Raw genomic sequence first — 17,500 nt, forward strand, 5'->3', positions numbered from 1 at the left:
GTGCATCTGCCTGCATTTACTTGCGCATGGACGTCTTTTGCGTCTAAGTGCACATGTGTGTGTGTGTGTGTGTGTGTGTGTACCGTTACGGTGCCTGTGTGTGTGTGTGTGTGTGTGTGCGAATGCATGTATGTGTGAGTGTCGTGCGCTCGTCCAGCTGCTGCCTGTGTAACTCTAGTAAACATCAAGGCAGCGCTTTACTTCGCCGAATTAACGAATCTCTCACATCCATCGCCACGCGCCGCCTTTTGAAACGCACACCGTCGGCCTCGGCTCAGGACTTTGAACTGGAAATCATTCTCTCCCTCGCCCACCCTGCTCTCTCCCTGTATCACATTATACCCCAGTTAAATATCTACTCATTAGGACTTTAGCAGTTTTCTCCCCGTTTGACCTCTTTCTCATCTGACGTGGACTGAAATGCATTTTTCGCTTCTCGGGGGCGGGAGGTGCGATCACGACTGCTGAGGTGGAGACGAACGGAAAGAAGGTTTCTGCTTTTTGTTTCCTACGAACCTCCTTCACTATTCTTATGAGCCTCATCCGCTCTTTATTAATCCTGATGATTCCTTTCTTTTCTGATGCGTTTACATGAACCTACCGGTTATAACGTGAATGCATTTTAAGCTGCTGATATGTTGACTTTTGAGCATCATTAGAATCAGATTCACTGACTCTACATGATCTATTTCTGTAGACGTGAAAGCTTCTCTTGAAGCACCCTGATGAAGCTATTCCCGGGAAAATAATCGACCCATTATAAATTATTAGTGACATTGACGTGACCTGCTTACTGCCGCTTTAACCTGGGATCCCTGCTGGAATGTCGGGGGGGCCTAAAAACAAGTCACACTTCAAAAGCACCTCATAAGTAATAATGTCACATGTTCTTCTTTGCACATGCGTGATAGCTTCTGCATCAATCTGCCCGCTGCTGTGTTTGCATGCCCGTGCGCGTGTGTTTTTAAGAGTGTGCGTGTGTGTGTGTGTGTGTGTGTGTGTGTGGACAATGTGCGGTTGTCTGGTTTAACATCAAAGATGCTGGCACTCTACCCTCCGTGTGAGGCTGCACGCTGACAGGCCGTCTTTGAAGAAGCATTTACAACAATGTAAAACTAACCCGCCCATCAACGATGCGCCGCCGGGGCGACGTTTCCAGCGTGACTCACCTGCTTCGTTTTGCTCAGAGCCGTTGATGGATTGATAATAATGCAACTTTTTTTTTTTTTTTTTTTTTGGATCTGCACCCAGTGGGATGCTCTCTTGCTACTCACTCACTCACCTCCAACTGTCAGTGTTTGTCTAGAGGACGTCTCAGCAGGGCACATACATGATTGCATGCGTTTGGTCTTGTAGCGATGGGGGGAGGGGGGGGGGGGGGGGGGGGGGGGGGGTGGGGGGTACGCTACCACGACCGCTCCAAGTTTAGACTCTGAAACTGGGCGTAAAGAAGTTCTCTGCGGTGTGGCCATGAAGTCAGAAGCGTCCTCGTGTAAATACTCAACGCACATAGCTGCTGTCACGCAAAAATCTACAGGTCGAGGAAATGTCACGGCCTACGAGCCTCCTTTCTAATCCGGACTGCACACATTAGGAAACACTTTGACTATTATAAGCAATGCTGCATTGCCTTTGTGCCACAGAGGCATTTCAGTCGCCAACACGCGTAGAGACTGGAGGATGGAGGCAGGAAAGCGGCAGTAGTGAAGTAGGAATGAGAGGGTCTGCGTGGGCCGCCGGCAGCTTAACTCTGCGGCTCGTTGTCTGGCAGCATCTACGCATCCTCTGCCCTACCTTCTCTTCTTCTTACTTCTGTTTTCACTTTGTCGCGAGGGGCTTTGGTCTCCGGGCTAAAATGAAAGCTGCAGCCGAGAACCGAAAATGACACGCTCGGCTCGTCGCGGCGGCTTAAAATCCGACCGGCGTTGACGTGAACGCCCAATCGAAAAAAAACGATGCTCGCGCACGCAGAGAAGTTGTCAAGAGGACGTCAGCCTCGAATGAAAGCGTGGACGGTCTTATAATGACTCCCAAAGCATTTTAAAGGCGTTAAATTCAGTGTGCTCCATACAGAACGAGCCACAATAGAATGAAATGAATATACGGAACAAAACAAAACAAAACGGATCCGTAAACCTAGAAATGTAGGATACATGCCTGTATGCAAATGCAGTATAGAGTCAGAACAGAGGAATGCAGAGAAGAGATTGTGGTCGTGGCCAAAGAGAGTGTGTGTGTGTGTGTGTGTGTGTGTGTGTATCAGTTTTCAGCATGCTGTCACACTGATCAAACTGCAGGCTGATAGCAGAGGCGCCGCAGAACCATCGCCGTGTTTGCCTAAGAACCATGGGGGGAAACTACACACACACACACACACACACACACACACACACACACACACACACACACACACACACCTTATCCAGAGAACACAGCGAAAAAAACATATTGCGCATGCTTTTAAGTGAAATATAATGCAGTGGAATGCAGCGACATTATACAAGCAAGCACACGCAGACACGCACACCTGATGGCTCCGAAACAAAACCCGTCTGTCGGAGCTCATTTCTTGTTTTACGGCGACATTGTCTGTTTCAAATTACATATAATTTCATTTGATATTTCAGTCAGCAGTCATTTTCTTGTAATCAGTATGTTTTTGTCTGCCTCTCTCTTTTTTTTTTTTTTTTTCCTTCACCTCAGCTATGCTAAATGTTTTAAAAAAAAAAAAAAAAACTACAAGCGATAAAAGCATCTTTATCAAACTTCCTGGAGCTGAGAACAGTTTAGTCTACCCGCCTCCCGCAACCACATCACAAGAGAACGCCGAATAGTCGACGCGGCTTTATCCGATCCAGATAAAACGCCGGCTTTGGGATGCAGAGCTGAACCTCTGATAAACCTTTTGATAAGTGGAACAAGTTTTTCCATGCCTGCTGCTCTTCTTTTTTTCCGTTGCATCCCGCCTGCTTGTTGTCAGTGAGGTGGGATTGGAAAAGCCAGATGTGACTGTTGGAATCTGAAGAGCGACAAAAGGAGATGAAGGGGGGTGGGGGGGGTGGGGGGGGGGGTCTCTGAGCATAATTCGCTCTTCACGTCGTCATTAAGACATCAAAGCGGCTGCAGAAGATATATGGGCTTTTTTTTCAGCGCTGGCACAAACTCATTCTCTGGGAGAAAAGTAACGAATGAGAGTGAAGAACAGGAGAGAAAAGAGAGGGAGGAGAGGGAGGAGAAGGAGGAGGAGGAGGAGGAGGAGGGATGTTGCGTGTTGAAGAACCAGTCTTTGGCTTTGATGACGGCGCAACAGCGAAGCAGCAAAAAGCAGACAAAAGTTTCTAAAACTTCAAAAGAAGTCTTTTTTTGTAGCGCAGGTCCGCTCTCTTTCTCCTTGATTCCTCCATTCTTTCCTCTCCCTCCTCTCTTCAAACATGTCTTTGCTAATTGCCAGACCCTGTTCTGCCCTTCGCAGGCTCTCCACTCCTCTCAGGTCTATTCAGCGGGGGTGTGGTGGGGTGTGTGTGTGTGTGTGTGTGTGTGGTGGTGGTGGGGGGGGGGGGGGGGGGGGGGGGGGTTGTTCCAGCAGGGAGGCCTAATAACCCGCTCTGGAGAGGAACAATGGAGCCTGCAGGGCCAGCGACAAAATCCCAGCCCTAATGAGAAAAGACTCCTTCAGCGAACAAGCAGGTCTGTCAATAGACTGGCCCGCTATTGAGTTACAGGGTGGTGGGGGGGTGGGATGGGGGGGGGCACAGCGTGTGTGTGTGTGTGTGTGTTTTTTCCTGTGTTTAAGCCGTGGGTGCATCTGTCTTTGTGCGTGATAGAGACACACGGCAATGAAGTATGAAATGAAAGAAAATCAAAGTCAGGAACAGGAAGAGAGCGGGGTGTTCATGTGTGTCTGCGCTGTGTGTGTGTGTGTGTATGTGTGTGTGTGTGTGTGTGTGTGTGAGTCGCTACCTCCTGAGGGTAACAATAGTGAACAGGACAAATCCTCCAGACCGCATAATGGCCACTAAGCTGTCTATTCAGAAGTACACAGCTCCCCTGCTAACGGCTCTGATCAGACATGAATAACGGCACCCATTCACCCATTCACCCATTCACCCTCAGTCTTCTTACTCCTTTTATCCTCATCCGTCTATCTATCTGTCCATCCGTCTATCTATCTATCTATCTATCTATCTATCTATCTATCTATCTATCTATCTATCTATCTACCTACCTATTTATCTATCTATCTATCTATCTATCTATCTATCTATCTATCTATCTATCTATCTATCTATCTATCTATCTATCTGTCTGTCTATCTATCTATCTATCTATCTGTCTGTCTGTCTGTCTGTCTGTCTGTCTGTCTGTCTGTCTATCTATCTGTCTGTCTGTCTGTCTGTCTGTCTGTCTATCTATCTATCTATCTGTCCGTCTATCTATCTATCTATCTATCTATCTATCTATCTATCTATCTATCTATCTATCTATCTATCTGTCCGTCTATCTATCTGTCCGTCTATCTATCTATCTATCTATCTATCTATCTATCTATCTATCTATCTATCTATCTATCTATCTATCTATCTGTCTATCTATCTGTCTGTCTGTCTGTCTGTCTGTCTATCTATCTATCTATCTATCTATCTGTCTATCTGTCTATCTATCTATCTATCTATCTATCTATCTATCTATCTATCTATCTATCTATCTGCATGGCCAATATTAGTTTATCATTGTAATATAGTATTCAGGTAAAAGTATTTGTCAATAGTAAAAAGTCTCTTTCTGTTTGATGAAGTTTGGACGGTGTCCCCTCCATCTGTTGTGCACTCTGTCTCTCCTCTCCTCTTTCTTAATCCCTCTTCTCCTCTCCTCTTTCCTCCCCTCTCCACCTCTTCCTCCTCCCAATCATTTTTCTGTGTGTGTGTGTGTGTGTGTGTGTGAGGTTTTGGAGAGGTTAACCCCTCTGCCGTGAGAATGCAGAGTCGTTGTAATTGCGTGTGAGGGACCGGGAGTTATGCGGCGAAGGATGCGAAGGATTCCTTTCAGTAGCTGGTGGGGTGAGGTTTTGGGGTCGGTGGTGAGGTGTTTGTTGCGTGTGTGTGTGGGACACACACCCACACACACACACACACACACACACACACACACACACACACACACACACACGTCTCCCTTAAGCCACACACTGAGAGCAGTGAGTGTCTCCTTGAGAGGACTTGTTGATGCCTTTCACATGTCTGAGCCCTCGCTGCTTGATCTCCTCGTCTTTACTCCATCAGTCCCTTCTTCACTTCCTTCATTGCTGAATCATTTTGCAGGACATGTCCACTGATGATCCAGCTGGGGTGACGGACAGGGATCGCTCCATACGCTTGTATGTTCCTACAAGTGGAAGTCTGATGTAAAAGTTGTGCAGTCTGTGGCTATAATGTATCTATGAAATCATCTCCTGCTTTCTGATTCTGATTCTTAGAAAGTTAAGAGAGACATTAACATCGTGCAGAGCTTCCTAACCTTCCTGTTCTACCATGTGACGTGACTTGGCGGTGCGTTTCCAGCGTTTCCACAACGTAACCGACAGCAGCCTATTTCAAATACTCTCATCCATGAACCACCATTCTGCCTCCCCCCTCCCTCTCCCTCTCCCTCTCTCTCTCTCCCCCTTCTCCCATCTTTTGTTACTGTTGGACAACCACTGAGGAGTTCTGTCTTAATTACATTAAACAAACTGAGGAACTGAGATACTTTCAGGCAGCCAACATCCTCAACTACTTCACTTTCACATAGTTTCACTCTGGTTTGGGGACAGACTGTACTTCATGATATGAGCAACGGCTGCACCAAATGACCCGTGTTAAATTCCGCTACATTTGTTACTTATTATACTTAATATTTTGTGCTCAGAGGATGCCCGAGAAGCCAAAACACACACAGGGAAGTAAATCTACACCTCATATTAGCTATGGGAGAGTTGCTGTGGAAACCCGGAGTGAAAACACGTTTGCTTTAGACTTTGAGAGCAGCTGGCACATGAAGTCGGAGGCAAAATTCCACCCTAAAAACTGAATTTACTAAGAACAGCGACGACGGACACCGGGACGATACGAGAAGCGCGAGTTGGACGACATCATGACCATTTGTTGGTGAATTCAAAATCCAACAAAAAATACTCAACGCCAAGCGGAAGTGTGTTCGCTGCGTCGGTGACTCTCGAGTGAGAAGAGCTGGACGATGTGATCCAAAAATCACAGGAGACGCGTTCATCGCTTCTGTTTTCGGGTGGATTTCTCCTTCAGGATGACTCCAGAAAAAAAAGGCCCGCTGACTGACAGATGGCATCTCGTACGGAGAATTGAAGTTAAAGCTAGCAGAGGGTATTTAAGACCCATTAGGGGTCTATGGGAGCTTGACTTGGCATACAATCAGGGGGATGCAAGCCATACTCACACACACACACACACACACACACACACACACACACACACACACACACACACACACACACACACACACACACATACACAGATGTAAATGGAGCATGAAGGCAAACAGAAGAGGGAAGAATGAAGAGCTGAAAGATGCTTGAGAGGAAAGACATCTTCTATCGGCTGGTGGAGCGGGGAGAAAAACGACCACGGGGCGGTGGGGGGAGAGAGAGAGAGAGAGAGAGAGAGAGAGAGAGAAGGAGGGAGAGAGTTAAAGTAGGTAAGAGGGAGGACAAAGAGAGAGGAATCTAAAGGAGAGAAGGTGACATGGTTCAAGAGGCAGGCCATGGGCGAGCCCTCAGGAAGAGCGCTGGGCTGTGACGCAAATTTTACTTTAAGTGGTCAAACGGTGTCAGGTGATTCTATTGGGCCCCAAATCACTTTTTTTCCCCATTGACTTACATTGGGAAAGAGACGTCTTATGAACAAACGGGTAACGCCTGCTCTGCGGGCCCCACCATGCTGAAGATCGCTGGAAGATCCGGGTGATTTTAGCTTCCATGTGCAGCAGATACACCTCTCTGTGTTTAGGATACAAGCGTGACATCTCAACCTGTTAGGACACGGGATTTCCAAAAAAAAACTTCCATCGAGATTCCTTTTTTTTTGTTCCCCAGACTCGTTGACGTCTTCGGACCGAAGCCAGGAAGGAAAAAAAAAAAGCAGAAGCTGTATTCTTTTCTCTCTCTCCGTGTCTCCGTCCTGTCCATCGTCTTTCCGTCTCTTCGCTTGAAGCGAAACGAGGCAGAACGAGAGGATGTGGGACAGACGGCCGTGAAATGGGGGCCAGGGCCTCCATTTCACACACACACATCTGTCTGAGATGTGTGTGTGTGTGTGTGTGTGTGTGTGTGTGTGGGTGTGTGTGGGTGAATCCTGTTTTCCTGTCCTGTCTTGTTGATATTTGCAGAAAGATGCTCATATATCTTTGTCTATCTGAGATTGTTTGTCTCAACTGGACGCAAAACAACAAGGCGGAAAAAAAGCTCTATGAGCACACACACACGCACACACGCACACCACACACACACACACACACGCACACACACACGCACACACCAGCATGTTTACATGTCAGATCTCCACAGTGCCACCCTGATTTCCGGAGGAGCAGCTTTGTCTACCTCTCCATAAGGGCGACATGTTGCTACAACAGGAGGACCAACAGGAGCAGAACGGATCTGATGCAGAGCAGCATGAAACGAGTGTGATGCAGAAAACAGAAACTCTCAGTTACAACAACTCAATCATCGGGTTTTCATTTCATCAGTGGCTCCAGAGGTTATGCCTTCGGAAGTTGTACTTTTGAAAAGATGCAAGATGGGTTCCTTATAAACAATTCTTGCCATTGGCCTGTTTCTTTCTTTATAAAAATGGCTACAAAAATTGAAATAAATAAAGAGCAAATATGTGAAATAAATCATTGGAAACAAAAGAAATAAGCTACAAAACATTGAATTCACTGTATTAGAAAGTGTGGACTGTTTTTCTGCATTTACGGTCTCATCAGTATCATAAATAACATTCTTAAAATAAAACAAAGGTGAGGAGGATGTCCAAGTCCATTTTATATATACATATATATTTAGGCAAAAGAAGAAAGAAGCGAAGGGAGAAACACTGGAGAGAAACTTCTACTTGGGATTGGATTCAAGGCTAGTAAAGGCAGCGCTACAGTTCAAGAAGATGGAGGCCAAACCACTCGATGATTTATTTTTCATGTTCTGTAAATCATGATTGAGCCCCCCCCCCCCCCATAAAAATCCCCTGTGAGGCCTCAAACCCTCAACTGAACACCAACCGAGCGGTTCCTGCAAACCAGTGAGCTGCAGCTCCAGGTTCCCTCCATGCATTTTTCTGCCATTAGTGAGAAAGCGCTGTGTGTGTAACATGAGCAGAAGAATCTTGCAGTAAAAACACTAAATCCACAACCCACACACACGCACGCACGCACGCACGCACGCACGCACGCACACACACACACACACACACACACACACACACACACACACACACACACACACACACGTTCAGAAAAATACAGCAAGACAGGCACAGCTGCCCTGCTGTATTTGTAAGAAGGTGGGTGAAGGGAGATTGGGTTATTTGAGATTTTTAGGCACTGTGCAATTACACACACTCATACATTTATCTGTGTGTGTGTGTGTGTGTATGACTCATACCAATTAGCCTGCAAACCTTGGCCACCTCTACATCCTCTCCAGACGAGGCACCAGATATCTAAATTAAAAACTGCGTAACGTGAGAACACAAACACAGAGGAGGCATCGGGACGGGGAGATGATGTCGGTCTGCAACCTGATCTGATGCGTTTGTTGTTTTTTTTGGCCGCAAGACAGCTGCAAGTCTCACACAATGAGACTAGAATGGAGAGAGAATAAACCTGAATGGAGGAGTCTGATTTTTTTTTTCTGCTTGAGCTGGATGTAAAAGCAGACCGGCGCAACAATTTAAAACCGCTTAGTCGGCGTGTAACATCACATCGGATCGTCACGGCATCCGAGGACTGAGCCGTGCGATGTCGGGATGTCAGAGTGTATTAAGTGATAATTGATTTTAGTTGAGTCCGGCAGTGTTCATGGACCACGCCTGGCATGAAACCGCACGGCTTAATACGAGAAAATGTAGAACAGAATCATTTTCCCCCCAAAAATTTGTCAGGTTTCCCGTTTCCCATTTGTCAGGTTTCATCCCATTTTTCTTATTTCAACGTTCATTATGTTTCCGCCGCTTGACGAACATAAATCACGCACAGAGCTCATTTATTCAAACAAACAGCGCGTCTATGTTTAATATCTTTCTCTGCTTCTCTTTTCCTCTTTGTTCCGCAATTACGGCCAGATGTCAGCTGCTGCGGCCGAGCTCTTAAATCACCACAAATCATCGCACCACACACACACACACACACACACACACACACACACACACACACACACACACATGCACACACGCACACAAAAATGTGTTGATGAACATTTTCATGAAAAGTCAAAACCGCATTTTCACATTCACGTGCACTAAAAACACACGAGGCCAAACCGCTTCCTTCCGTCTTTCTTGCGCACGGCTTCCAACCTCCAGACACGCTCCCATTGTCGCCACATCTGGTTTGAACTATATTTCTATCAGTCACTCTTCTGGGAGGAGGGAAACAATTTTAGAACTTCATACGAGAAACTACAAAAGACTGACAGCGGAGACAAAGAAGAGAGAGAGAGAGAGAGAGAGAGAGAGAGAGAGAGAGAGAGAGAGGAGAGAGAGAGAGAGAGAGAGAGAGTGGGAGGAAGTAATGAGAGCTCTCCTGGCCTTCGGTCGTGGTGAAGGACATTGAGGTCCTTTGAGCAGAAAAAAAAAACTTTACTGGTGGTCCCATAAATCTGCATACACCTACACACACATAGCCCTCAGATAAACAAGCACACACACACACACACACACACACACACACATACACACACACAAAGACTATTTACTCACGCAAACATTTGCCAACCTACATACAATAAAAGAGTAAATCTTCTAATTTCCCCCGCCAACAAAAGCCTGCCTTCACATCAAAAAAAGCTCCTCGTCTCCATCACTTGGCTGGGCAGCGGTACAGTGGATGTTTCACGGCAATCAAATGCCATTACGTGCGGGGGGGAAAAATGGGGAACTGGGAAAATATTGATACAAATTAAAGCGTGGAGAGAAATGGAGGGAAGGGAGAAATGAGATTGAGCGTTAATGGGAAAAAGGTGTTGAAGACACTTGTGGGTTAGAAATCGAGAGGGAGAGACAATAAGACGCAGGTGTGGGCTCATTACTGTGAAGCGGAGCGGACCGTAGAATAATTACCGCAGGACCACACAGGAGAGGAGAGGAGAGGAAGGAAGGCAGGGAGGAGGAGGAGGAGGAGGAGGAGGAGGAGGAGGAGGTGAGAGATGGGAGGAGGCAAAGCAGCGGAGAGAGAAACACTGCACAGCTGATGAACAACGCAGCTTTGAACATGCAGATTTTTCCAGCTATGAAAACACGGGTATCCACGCTAACTGCCCCTCTGAGGAGATGCCGTGCCACGGTTCCTGGCTTGAATTACAGGGGTGGAGGGGTTGGGGGTGGGGGTGGGGGTGGGTCTGAAGGTTGACCTGGTGGAGCACAAACTATCTCTGGGTGCCGTGTCGTGATGTAGCCTCTCATTCTTGGACTATTTCTGTGGCAGTTGTTGCCATAAAATATTTCTAAAGAGTTGAATTTACAGTACAAAGAGTTTTCTGAGGCCAATTTTGACCGGAATTTGTGTCCCTGTCAAAATAAAAGCTCTTTTCTACAATTTGAAGTAAACCTTTTAACACTTTTTTTTAGGGTTTCTTACTAAAATGTTTTGATGTAAGATATTGGTCAATGTTCAGCTCACTGACAGACACTTTTCATTTCCTGTGACTATTTCAGAATAAAAGTCGACTCCTGTTTCTACCAGTTAAATGCTCTTAATGTGAAGCTGCAGCAGGTGGAAATGCTCCGTCTGTATGAGCTGTAATACAGACATCGAGTTCATAATACTACAAATACATAAATATAGACAATCCAATGTTTCTGAAGCATCTGTGAAAGGGATGGTGAATGAGAGAGAGGGAGGGGGAGAGGGGGAGAGGGATAGAGAGAGAGAAAGAGACAGAGAGAGAGAGGGAGGCAGAGAGAGAGCAACAGAGACAGAGAGAGAGGGAGAGAGGCAGGGAGAGGGAAAGAGCGACAGAGAGAGAGAGAGAGAGATAAAAGAGAGAGGGAGAGACAGAGAGAGAGAGAGAGAGATAAAAGAGAGAGGGAGGCAGAGAGAGAGAGAGAGACAGAGAGAGAGGGAGGCAGAGAGAGATAGAGAGAGAGAGAGCAACAGAGACAGAGAGAGAGATAAAAGAGAGAGGGAGAGAGAGGGAGAGACAGAGAGAGAGAGACAGAGAGAGAGAGAGATAGGGAGAGAGAGGGAGAGAGAGAGAGAAAGAGACAGAGAGAGACAGAGAGAGAGAGAGAGAGAGAGACAGAGAAAGAGACAGAGAGAGAGAGACAGAGAGAGAGAGAGAGATAGGGAGAGAGAGGGAGGCAGCAGCTGTCTGCCTGGATGACCTCAGCAGCAGCTGCTGCCCCCCCGCCCTGCTGCCCTCTGTATGCCAGCTCGCCTTTGAAGCCAGAGTCCAGACCGACGCAGCTTTTGATCACTACCGATAATCATTACAGCAGAATAAAAGCACACCGTTCACTGCCAACGAAACGCACCAACTAGCACAGAACAATGTGTTCATGCAGCGACAGAGAAAGAGAACATGCTCCATTAAAAGCAACAATAATATCTTTAAAACTACTAATTCTGACTCTTTTATAACTGTGGGTTTGTTAATTGGTCTCAAATCGTTAACTACAACTGTGTTGGTGATCCCTAACATTCCGTTTTCTTCTTCTAAGATTCCCACTTTGTTTCCAGAAATGTTCTTCACGATCATTTCAAATACAGTAAACATCGGCCGGTGCTATCTGTACCGGAGCACTTCACTCAAGGCCAGCTTTGAAGTGCCGACGGCGGGCAGAGAGGGATGCTTTAGTCAGACTCTCTGGAACGCTGGAACCTGACACACACACACACACACACACACACATATACATAGAGGGGGTGCAGAGACCCTGTAGCACTCAGACACACACTGACACACTGTCTTCCCTCCAGGTATTTTGTTTACATGAACAGGAGTGGAGGGGGAGCAGCTATTTGAGTCCCGGTACAGAAAGAAACACACCTGTATCGGAGCAGGAAGGTCATCAGAGTCCATCGGACCACAGACCACAGCCTCCACACGGCAACTCACCGCTCACACATGAAGATGCAGAGCGCTGCAGGGACGAACTACATCACAGTCACGCGACTTCACGTCGACGCCCCCAAAAACAAGAGTTTGTGTCGATGACGATCAACCGGCTTTTTTTTAAGACACGCAAAAGCTTCAGAATTCACGAGAGGGATATTTAGTGACAGTGACTTCCACTCTATACACACCCAGAGACACCGACAGCTGACTCAGCTTCCTGGATGCGAAGTTGGAAAAATGATTATGTAGAAAAAAAGATAACAATGTGTCTTTTATAGAGTCATCAAAATGTGAGACACACACACACACACACACACACACACACACACACACACACATTCCATACAACATTGAGACAATGTCCTACACATAAAACAAAAGCATCTTCTTTCACTAATCATACAGGTACGCACAAACACAACGGTGTGGTCTCTCACACACACACACACACACACACACACACACACACACACACACACACCGAGCATAAACACTCAGACAAAAGCCGTGCTTCATTGTCTGGGGAACTACACAGACCTCATTACTGTATAATGATCCCCACCAACCCAACCTGGCTAATTATGTCCTAGAAACTCACACAGCAGAGTCAATGGAAGCAAGCAAGCATGTAAAAGGAAAAGAAAGACAAATAAAGACTGAAGCATCATGTTGTAGTGAAGAGGGGGGAGATGTGGGGCACGGCAGACCAAATGCAAACGGCGTCTCACGCCGCCACTCACCGATGACGATGAGCGTGTAGTTGATGTTCACGCTGCCGAACCCGTTGGTCGCCTTGCAGACGTACGTCCCGGCGTCCTCGGTCTCCACCTCTTTGATGCGCAGCCCGTGCTGCAGCACCCGGAAGCGCGTCCAGCCGCTGTGGATGTTGCGGCCGTCTTTGGTCCACATGATGAGCGGCGGCGGGTCGCCCTCCACGGGGCAGGGCAGCTTCATGGTGCGACCCAGACGGATGCTCTGTCGGTGGGCCACCCGCTCTGACACCCTGGGCGGACCTTAAGCGTGGGGAGGGGGGGGGGGAGTGTATTGAGAATGTGAGATCAATAAAGCTACACACGCTCTCATTCTCACCGCTACTCTCACAACCAAAGAAGTCTCCAAATGTGGCATTTAACACACAGGAATTACCCTTTGACCTTTAAGAAGTTTCTGGCGGCTTGGCTTAACGTCGACATTTGATCACAGACAACAATAGAGTCCTCGGGCAGCAAACACAGAGCCGAGCTAATGTCAAACCGAGATGTCGAGACGTAAAATCGGGCGTGACTTTGACCGCTCGGTAGCCGCTCTACTGTGAAACTGCACACTAGAAAAACAGAGGGAGGGAGGGAGGGAGGGAGGGAGGGAGAGCGAGTCGGCTGATTGACTGGGAAAGGTGGGAGTGAGAGAGAAAGAAAGAGAGGAAGGAAGGAAGGTAAGAAGAGAAGAAGGGAGGGAGAACGGAATTTAAGGGAGTGAGTCTGAGGAGAAGAAAGGGGGGGGGGGGGGGAGGAGATGAAATATGGCCGAATAGGGGGAGCGGTACAAAGAAAGACAAACAGGAAGATGGAGAGATGCAAGCGGGGAAAGGAGGTGTAGGAATCATAGCGTACATCTCTTCTCATTACTCCTCCCGGCTTCAAAAACAATACGCTCCAAATATAGAGAGTAACGCCACACGACAACAGGCCTCAGGTCACGTCCTGTCGACTCAGAACCATTTCAAAGAAGGACAAAGGCTGGATTTGAACAATGTGCCTGATAACGGCTTATCTAGAAGAATACATACGCTCTGATAAGGACTAGAAACATATCACCTCAAACATAAACACTCGAGGTGAGTTTAGTCTGGCGCTCTCTTATCACAGCCTGGTACCTTTAATGTGCCCTTGTACTATTTAGTTTCACCAATCATTTAGAGTTTTTCATGGATGCTTGAAGCTGCACAGAAACGCGCGTCTGCCTTCTCAAACTCCAGAGAGAGACTTCACATCGTCGGCCAGCTGTCAGCCGTCACCGGAAAAAAAAAAAAAAAAACAGGGCGGCGATGTATTCCTCCGATGTGCGGCTGTAGATGTCGGAGATGAACGCGGTGGAGTGGAGTCGTGTACGTGAAGCTGCTTATGATTTAAAAAAAAAAAAGAAGAAAAAAAAAAAAAGGAGAAGAGTTACAGCAGTAGGAGAGCAGGAGGTGGACACAATGATGGATGGATGGAGGTGAAATGTGTGAAAAAGACATTAGTCACACAAAGGGTATTCACAGGAGCCTCTCCTCCTCTCTCCTCCTCCCTCCATCCTCCTCGCTCCTGGACGGGGAATGTGTTCGTTCAGCTGTATGTCTTTCTCATCAGGGACCAGACAGCTCACTCCTTCTCCTCTTCTCTCTCTCTCTCTCTCTCTCTCTCGCTCTTCTATTTTATTTCCTGTTTAACTGTATACTATAATACTATATTTCTCCTGTTCTTTCTAGGTCCTGCTTCTGTCTCTCTCTCTCTCTCGCCCGTTCGTCCCACTTTCACGATCTTTTCCTTTCTCTAAACTGTGTCCCTTCAACGTTCATATTTCTTCTTTCGCTATATTTATTTCGTCTTCTCTTTTCTTCTTCCAACAGATTGAAATCTCATTCCCTTGAACTCTCACTACTCCCCTGCTACCTCTCTCTTTCTTACCCTTAACCCCTCGCTTCCCATTACTGCCTCCTCTTCTCCCCTGTCACCACTCTTTTCCTCTCTCTCTCTCTCTCTCTCTCTCTTTCTTTATTTTGCTCTCTCTCTCTCTCTCTTCTCTTTCATCACACTCATTCACACCATCCTCTTCGCTCAGTGCAGTTTCTCTTCTTCCTCTCCTGTGTGATTTAATGGTCTCCTGCCTTTTTCGGATCGGCGCTCACACACACGCACACGCGCACACACACACACACACACACACACACACACACACACACACATAACTTCCACAGTTTCTTCCCCAGAGGATCGCAGGAGCAGGACCTCGAACTGAACCTCTCAACTTTCGACAGTTAACCTCTGTGACGTCTACCTCCCCCCCTTTTTCTTCCCTTACTCCCTCTTTCCTCTATGAAGGGAACACAGACCAGCAGCCTCCTCTCCTCACTCCTTCCATTCCCCTCCTCATCGTCATCCTCCTCCTCCTCCTCCTCCTCTTCCTCTTCAACGGTCCATGACCGAAGTAAAGTCTTTTTAAATCTGTCTCTAGGGGTGAAACTGAAGAGTAAAAAAATCTTTTCCTCTCTTTCATGAGACACAAGGTCAGTGTGTGTGTGTGTGTGTGTGTGTGTGTGTGTGTGTGTAGCATATATGAGCTGCTGAATCTTTTGCTACACATTTAGTCAAATAAAACTAATTACAGTCTTCATATCTTTGTGCATCTGTGTTCATATGCCGTCTGCATGTGTGTGTGTGGGGGAGAAAAGAAAATTGCAGGCCTTTCAACTCCGGTCTGTTTAGTCCATTTGGGGCTTTACGACGCTCCCTCGCCTGCAAACGGGCTCCTCGAGACAATCTAAAGCACCTTGAAGGTTGTTTGTCGGCCTCCAGACACACACACACACACACACACACACACACACACACACACACACACACACACACACACACATAAACACACACCAGGCACGCCCTCCCTCTCTCTCTCTCTCTCCTCACATGCAGGGAGTCGTGCGTAGGCATAGTTAAGGCGCGCACGTCTGGCATTCTGGAGCCAAACGGCGGGAAAACACGGCCCAGGTCAGACCCCCCCCCCCCCCCCCCCCCCCGCTACTCCCACAGAGGCAGAAACCTTCCAGCTCAGAGCTGCACATCCTCTGCAAGGATGGCCGCTGAAGGCCAAACACAGCAGAGCAGAAGTCCGTTCTTACGTTCTGTTCTGGCGCTGGCTACTCCCAAAAAAAAAAACCTGCAAAATGCAGCGCTTACATCCCATCAAAGGGAACGTTTGGTGACATAATGAGGATTAGATTTACAGGATTAATACGATCATCTCACCATATCTGTCTGTTCAATATGAAACTGAAGCCTGAAGACACTCCCCCCCCCCCCCCCCCCCCAACAAATATTATATAACAGATATTGCAACATGAAAAAAAAGGCGGTTCTCTTGTTTTGGCCAACAAGTACACCTTAGCCTTTTTACACGCTAACATCAGCGGATAATATAACACAGCGGAGTTCAGCATACACTGGAGAATGTTTTCTTTGCTTCTCTGTTCTCTACATACTTCTCTGACATTCTTTGCCAGCTAACGTCAGAGCACAGCGCTGTTTGTTTAAATCAGACCTCGCTAATGATTTTCACAGACATTTCCACGAGCCGAGCTTTCTCGGATGAAAAACAAATCGACGGCATAACTGGCTGACAAAGTAAGATTTGTAACGATTTCTACACTAGAGAGAGAAATATTGACGCGAGCTCTCCTTCTGACCATGAAAGCGCATCATTCAAAACAATACTTGCTAATTTAGTTGATTTTTGCGCTGCATATTTTGGCAGCGTGCGACTTGCCCTTTGTGTTTTGGTTTGGGATGGAGAGTTCTCGTCTCAATGCCCTGAACGCTCCCCTGGTCTTAAGAGTCAGATGGGTCCGCAGAGTCCAACACAACGTTGTTGTTGGCAGGGAAGCGAGACCCGGGAGAGAGCGGGAGGGGAGAGCCGAGGAATGCTTTTGATGGAGGGCACTCAACAGCGGGACGCAGCGCCGATGTACAGCGCCGCGCATAAAGGTAGAGGTGTGTCCGCATGTATGTGTGCGTAGACACGCTGAGCTATGAAAGACCGGAGCGGCACCGGGTCCTCCAGAGGTCTTCATTATTATCCGATCGGTTAGGGAAAAAAGTGTCTTTCTGTCTCTCTTGTGCTTCCAAATAAGCTCAGAGTTAATAAAACAGACACACGGTTTAATCCTTCAATGAGAATGTGTGTGTGTGTGTGTGTGTGTGTGTGTGTGTGTGTGTGTGTGTGTGCGCAACTGTTTACGCAACGCTTTCAGTGAAACCCTGTAGTCCCCTGCTGTCGTGTTTTTGAATCCGGTTATCACGTCAATACTCTCTGAGTCGATGAGGACCAGCGGGGGTTGCTCGTTGCGTAGCTGAACGAGCTCATTTCTTCATCAGATTGTCTCTCCTTCACTTCCTGTAGTTCACTTAC

General features: G+C 47.2%; 1 protein-coding gene across 2 annotated transcripts in view; it reads right to left on the reverse strand.

Annotated features, from left to right (window-relative positions):
- Window positions 1-17,500, reverse strand: part of fgfrl1a (fibroblast growth factor receptor like 1a) — a 48,368-nt gene that overhangs the window by 14,404 nt on the left and 16,464 nt on the right. For both annotated transcript variants that reach the window (XM_068706925.1, XM_068706926.1), the window contains one exon: window positions 13,081-13,353. In XM_068706925.1, coding sequence (XP_068563026.1) covers window positions 13,081-13,353 — 273 coding nt within the window. The remainder of the gene's footprint in view (window positions 1-13,080; window positions 13,354-17,500) is intronic.

Source organism: Cebidichthys violaceus, unplaced genomic scaffold (genome assembly GCF_023349555.1).
Source record: "Cebidichthys violaceus isolate CVI_PGR_0920_01 unplaced genomic scaffold, fCebVio1.0.p SCAF_124, whole genome shotgun sequence".
NCBI classification, from domain to species: Eukaryota; Metazoa; Chordata; class Actinopteri; order Perciformes; family Stichaeidae; genus Cebidichthys; species Cebidichthys violaceus.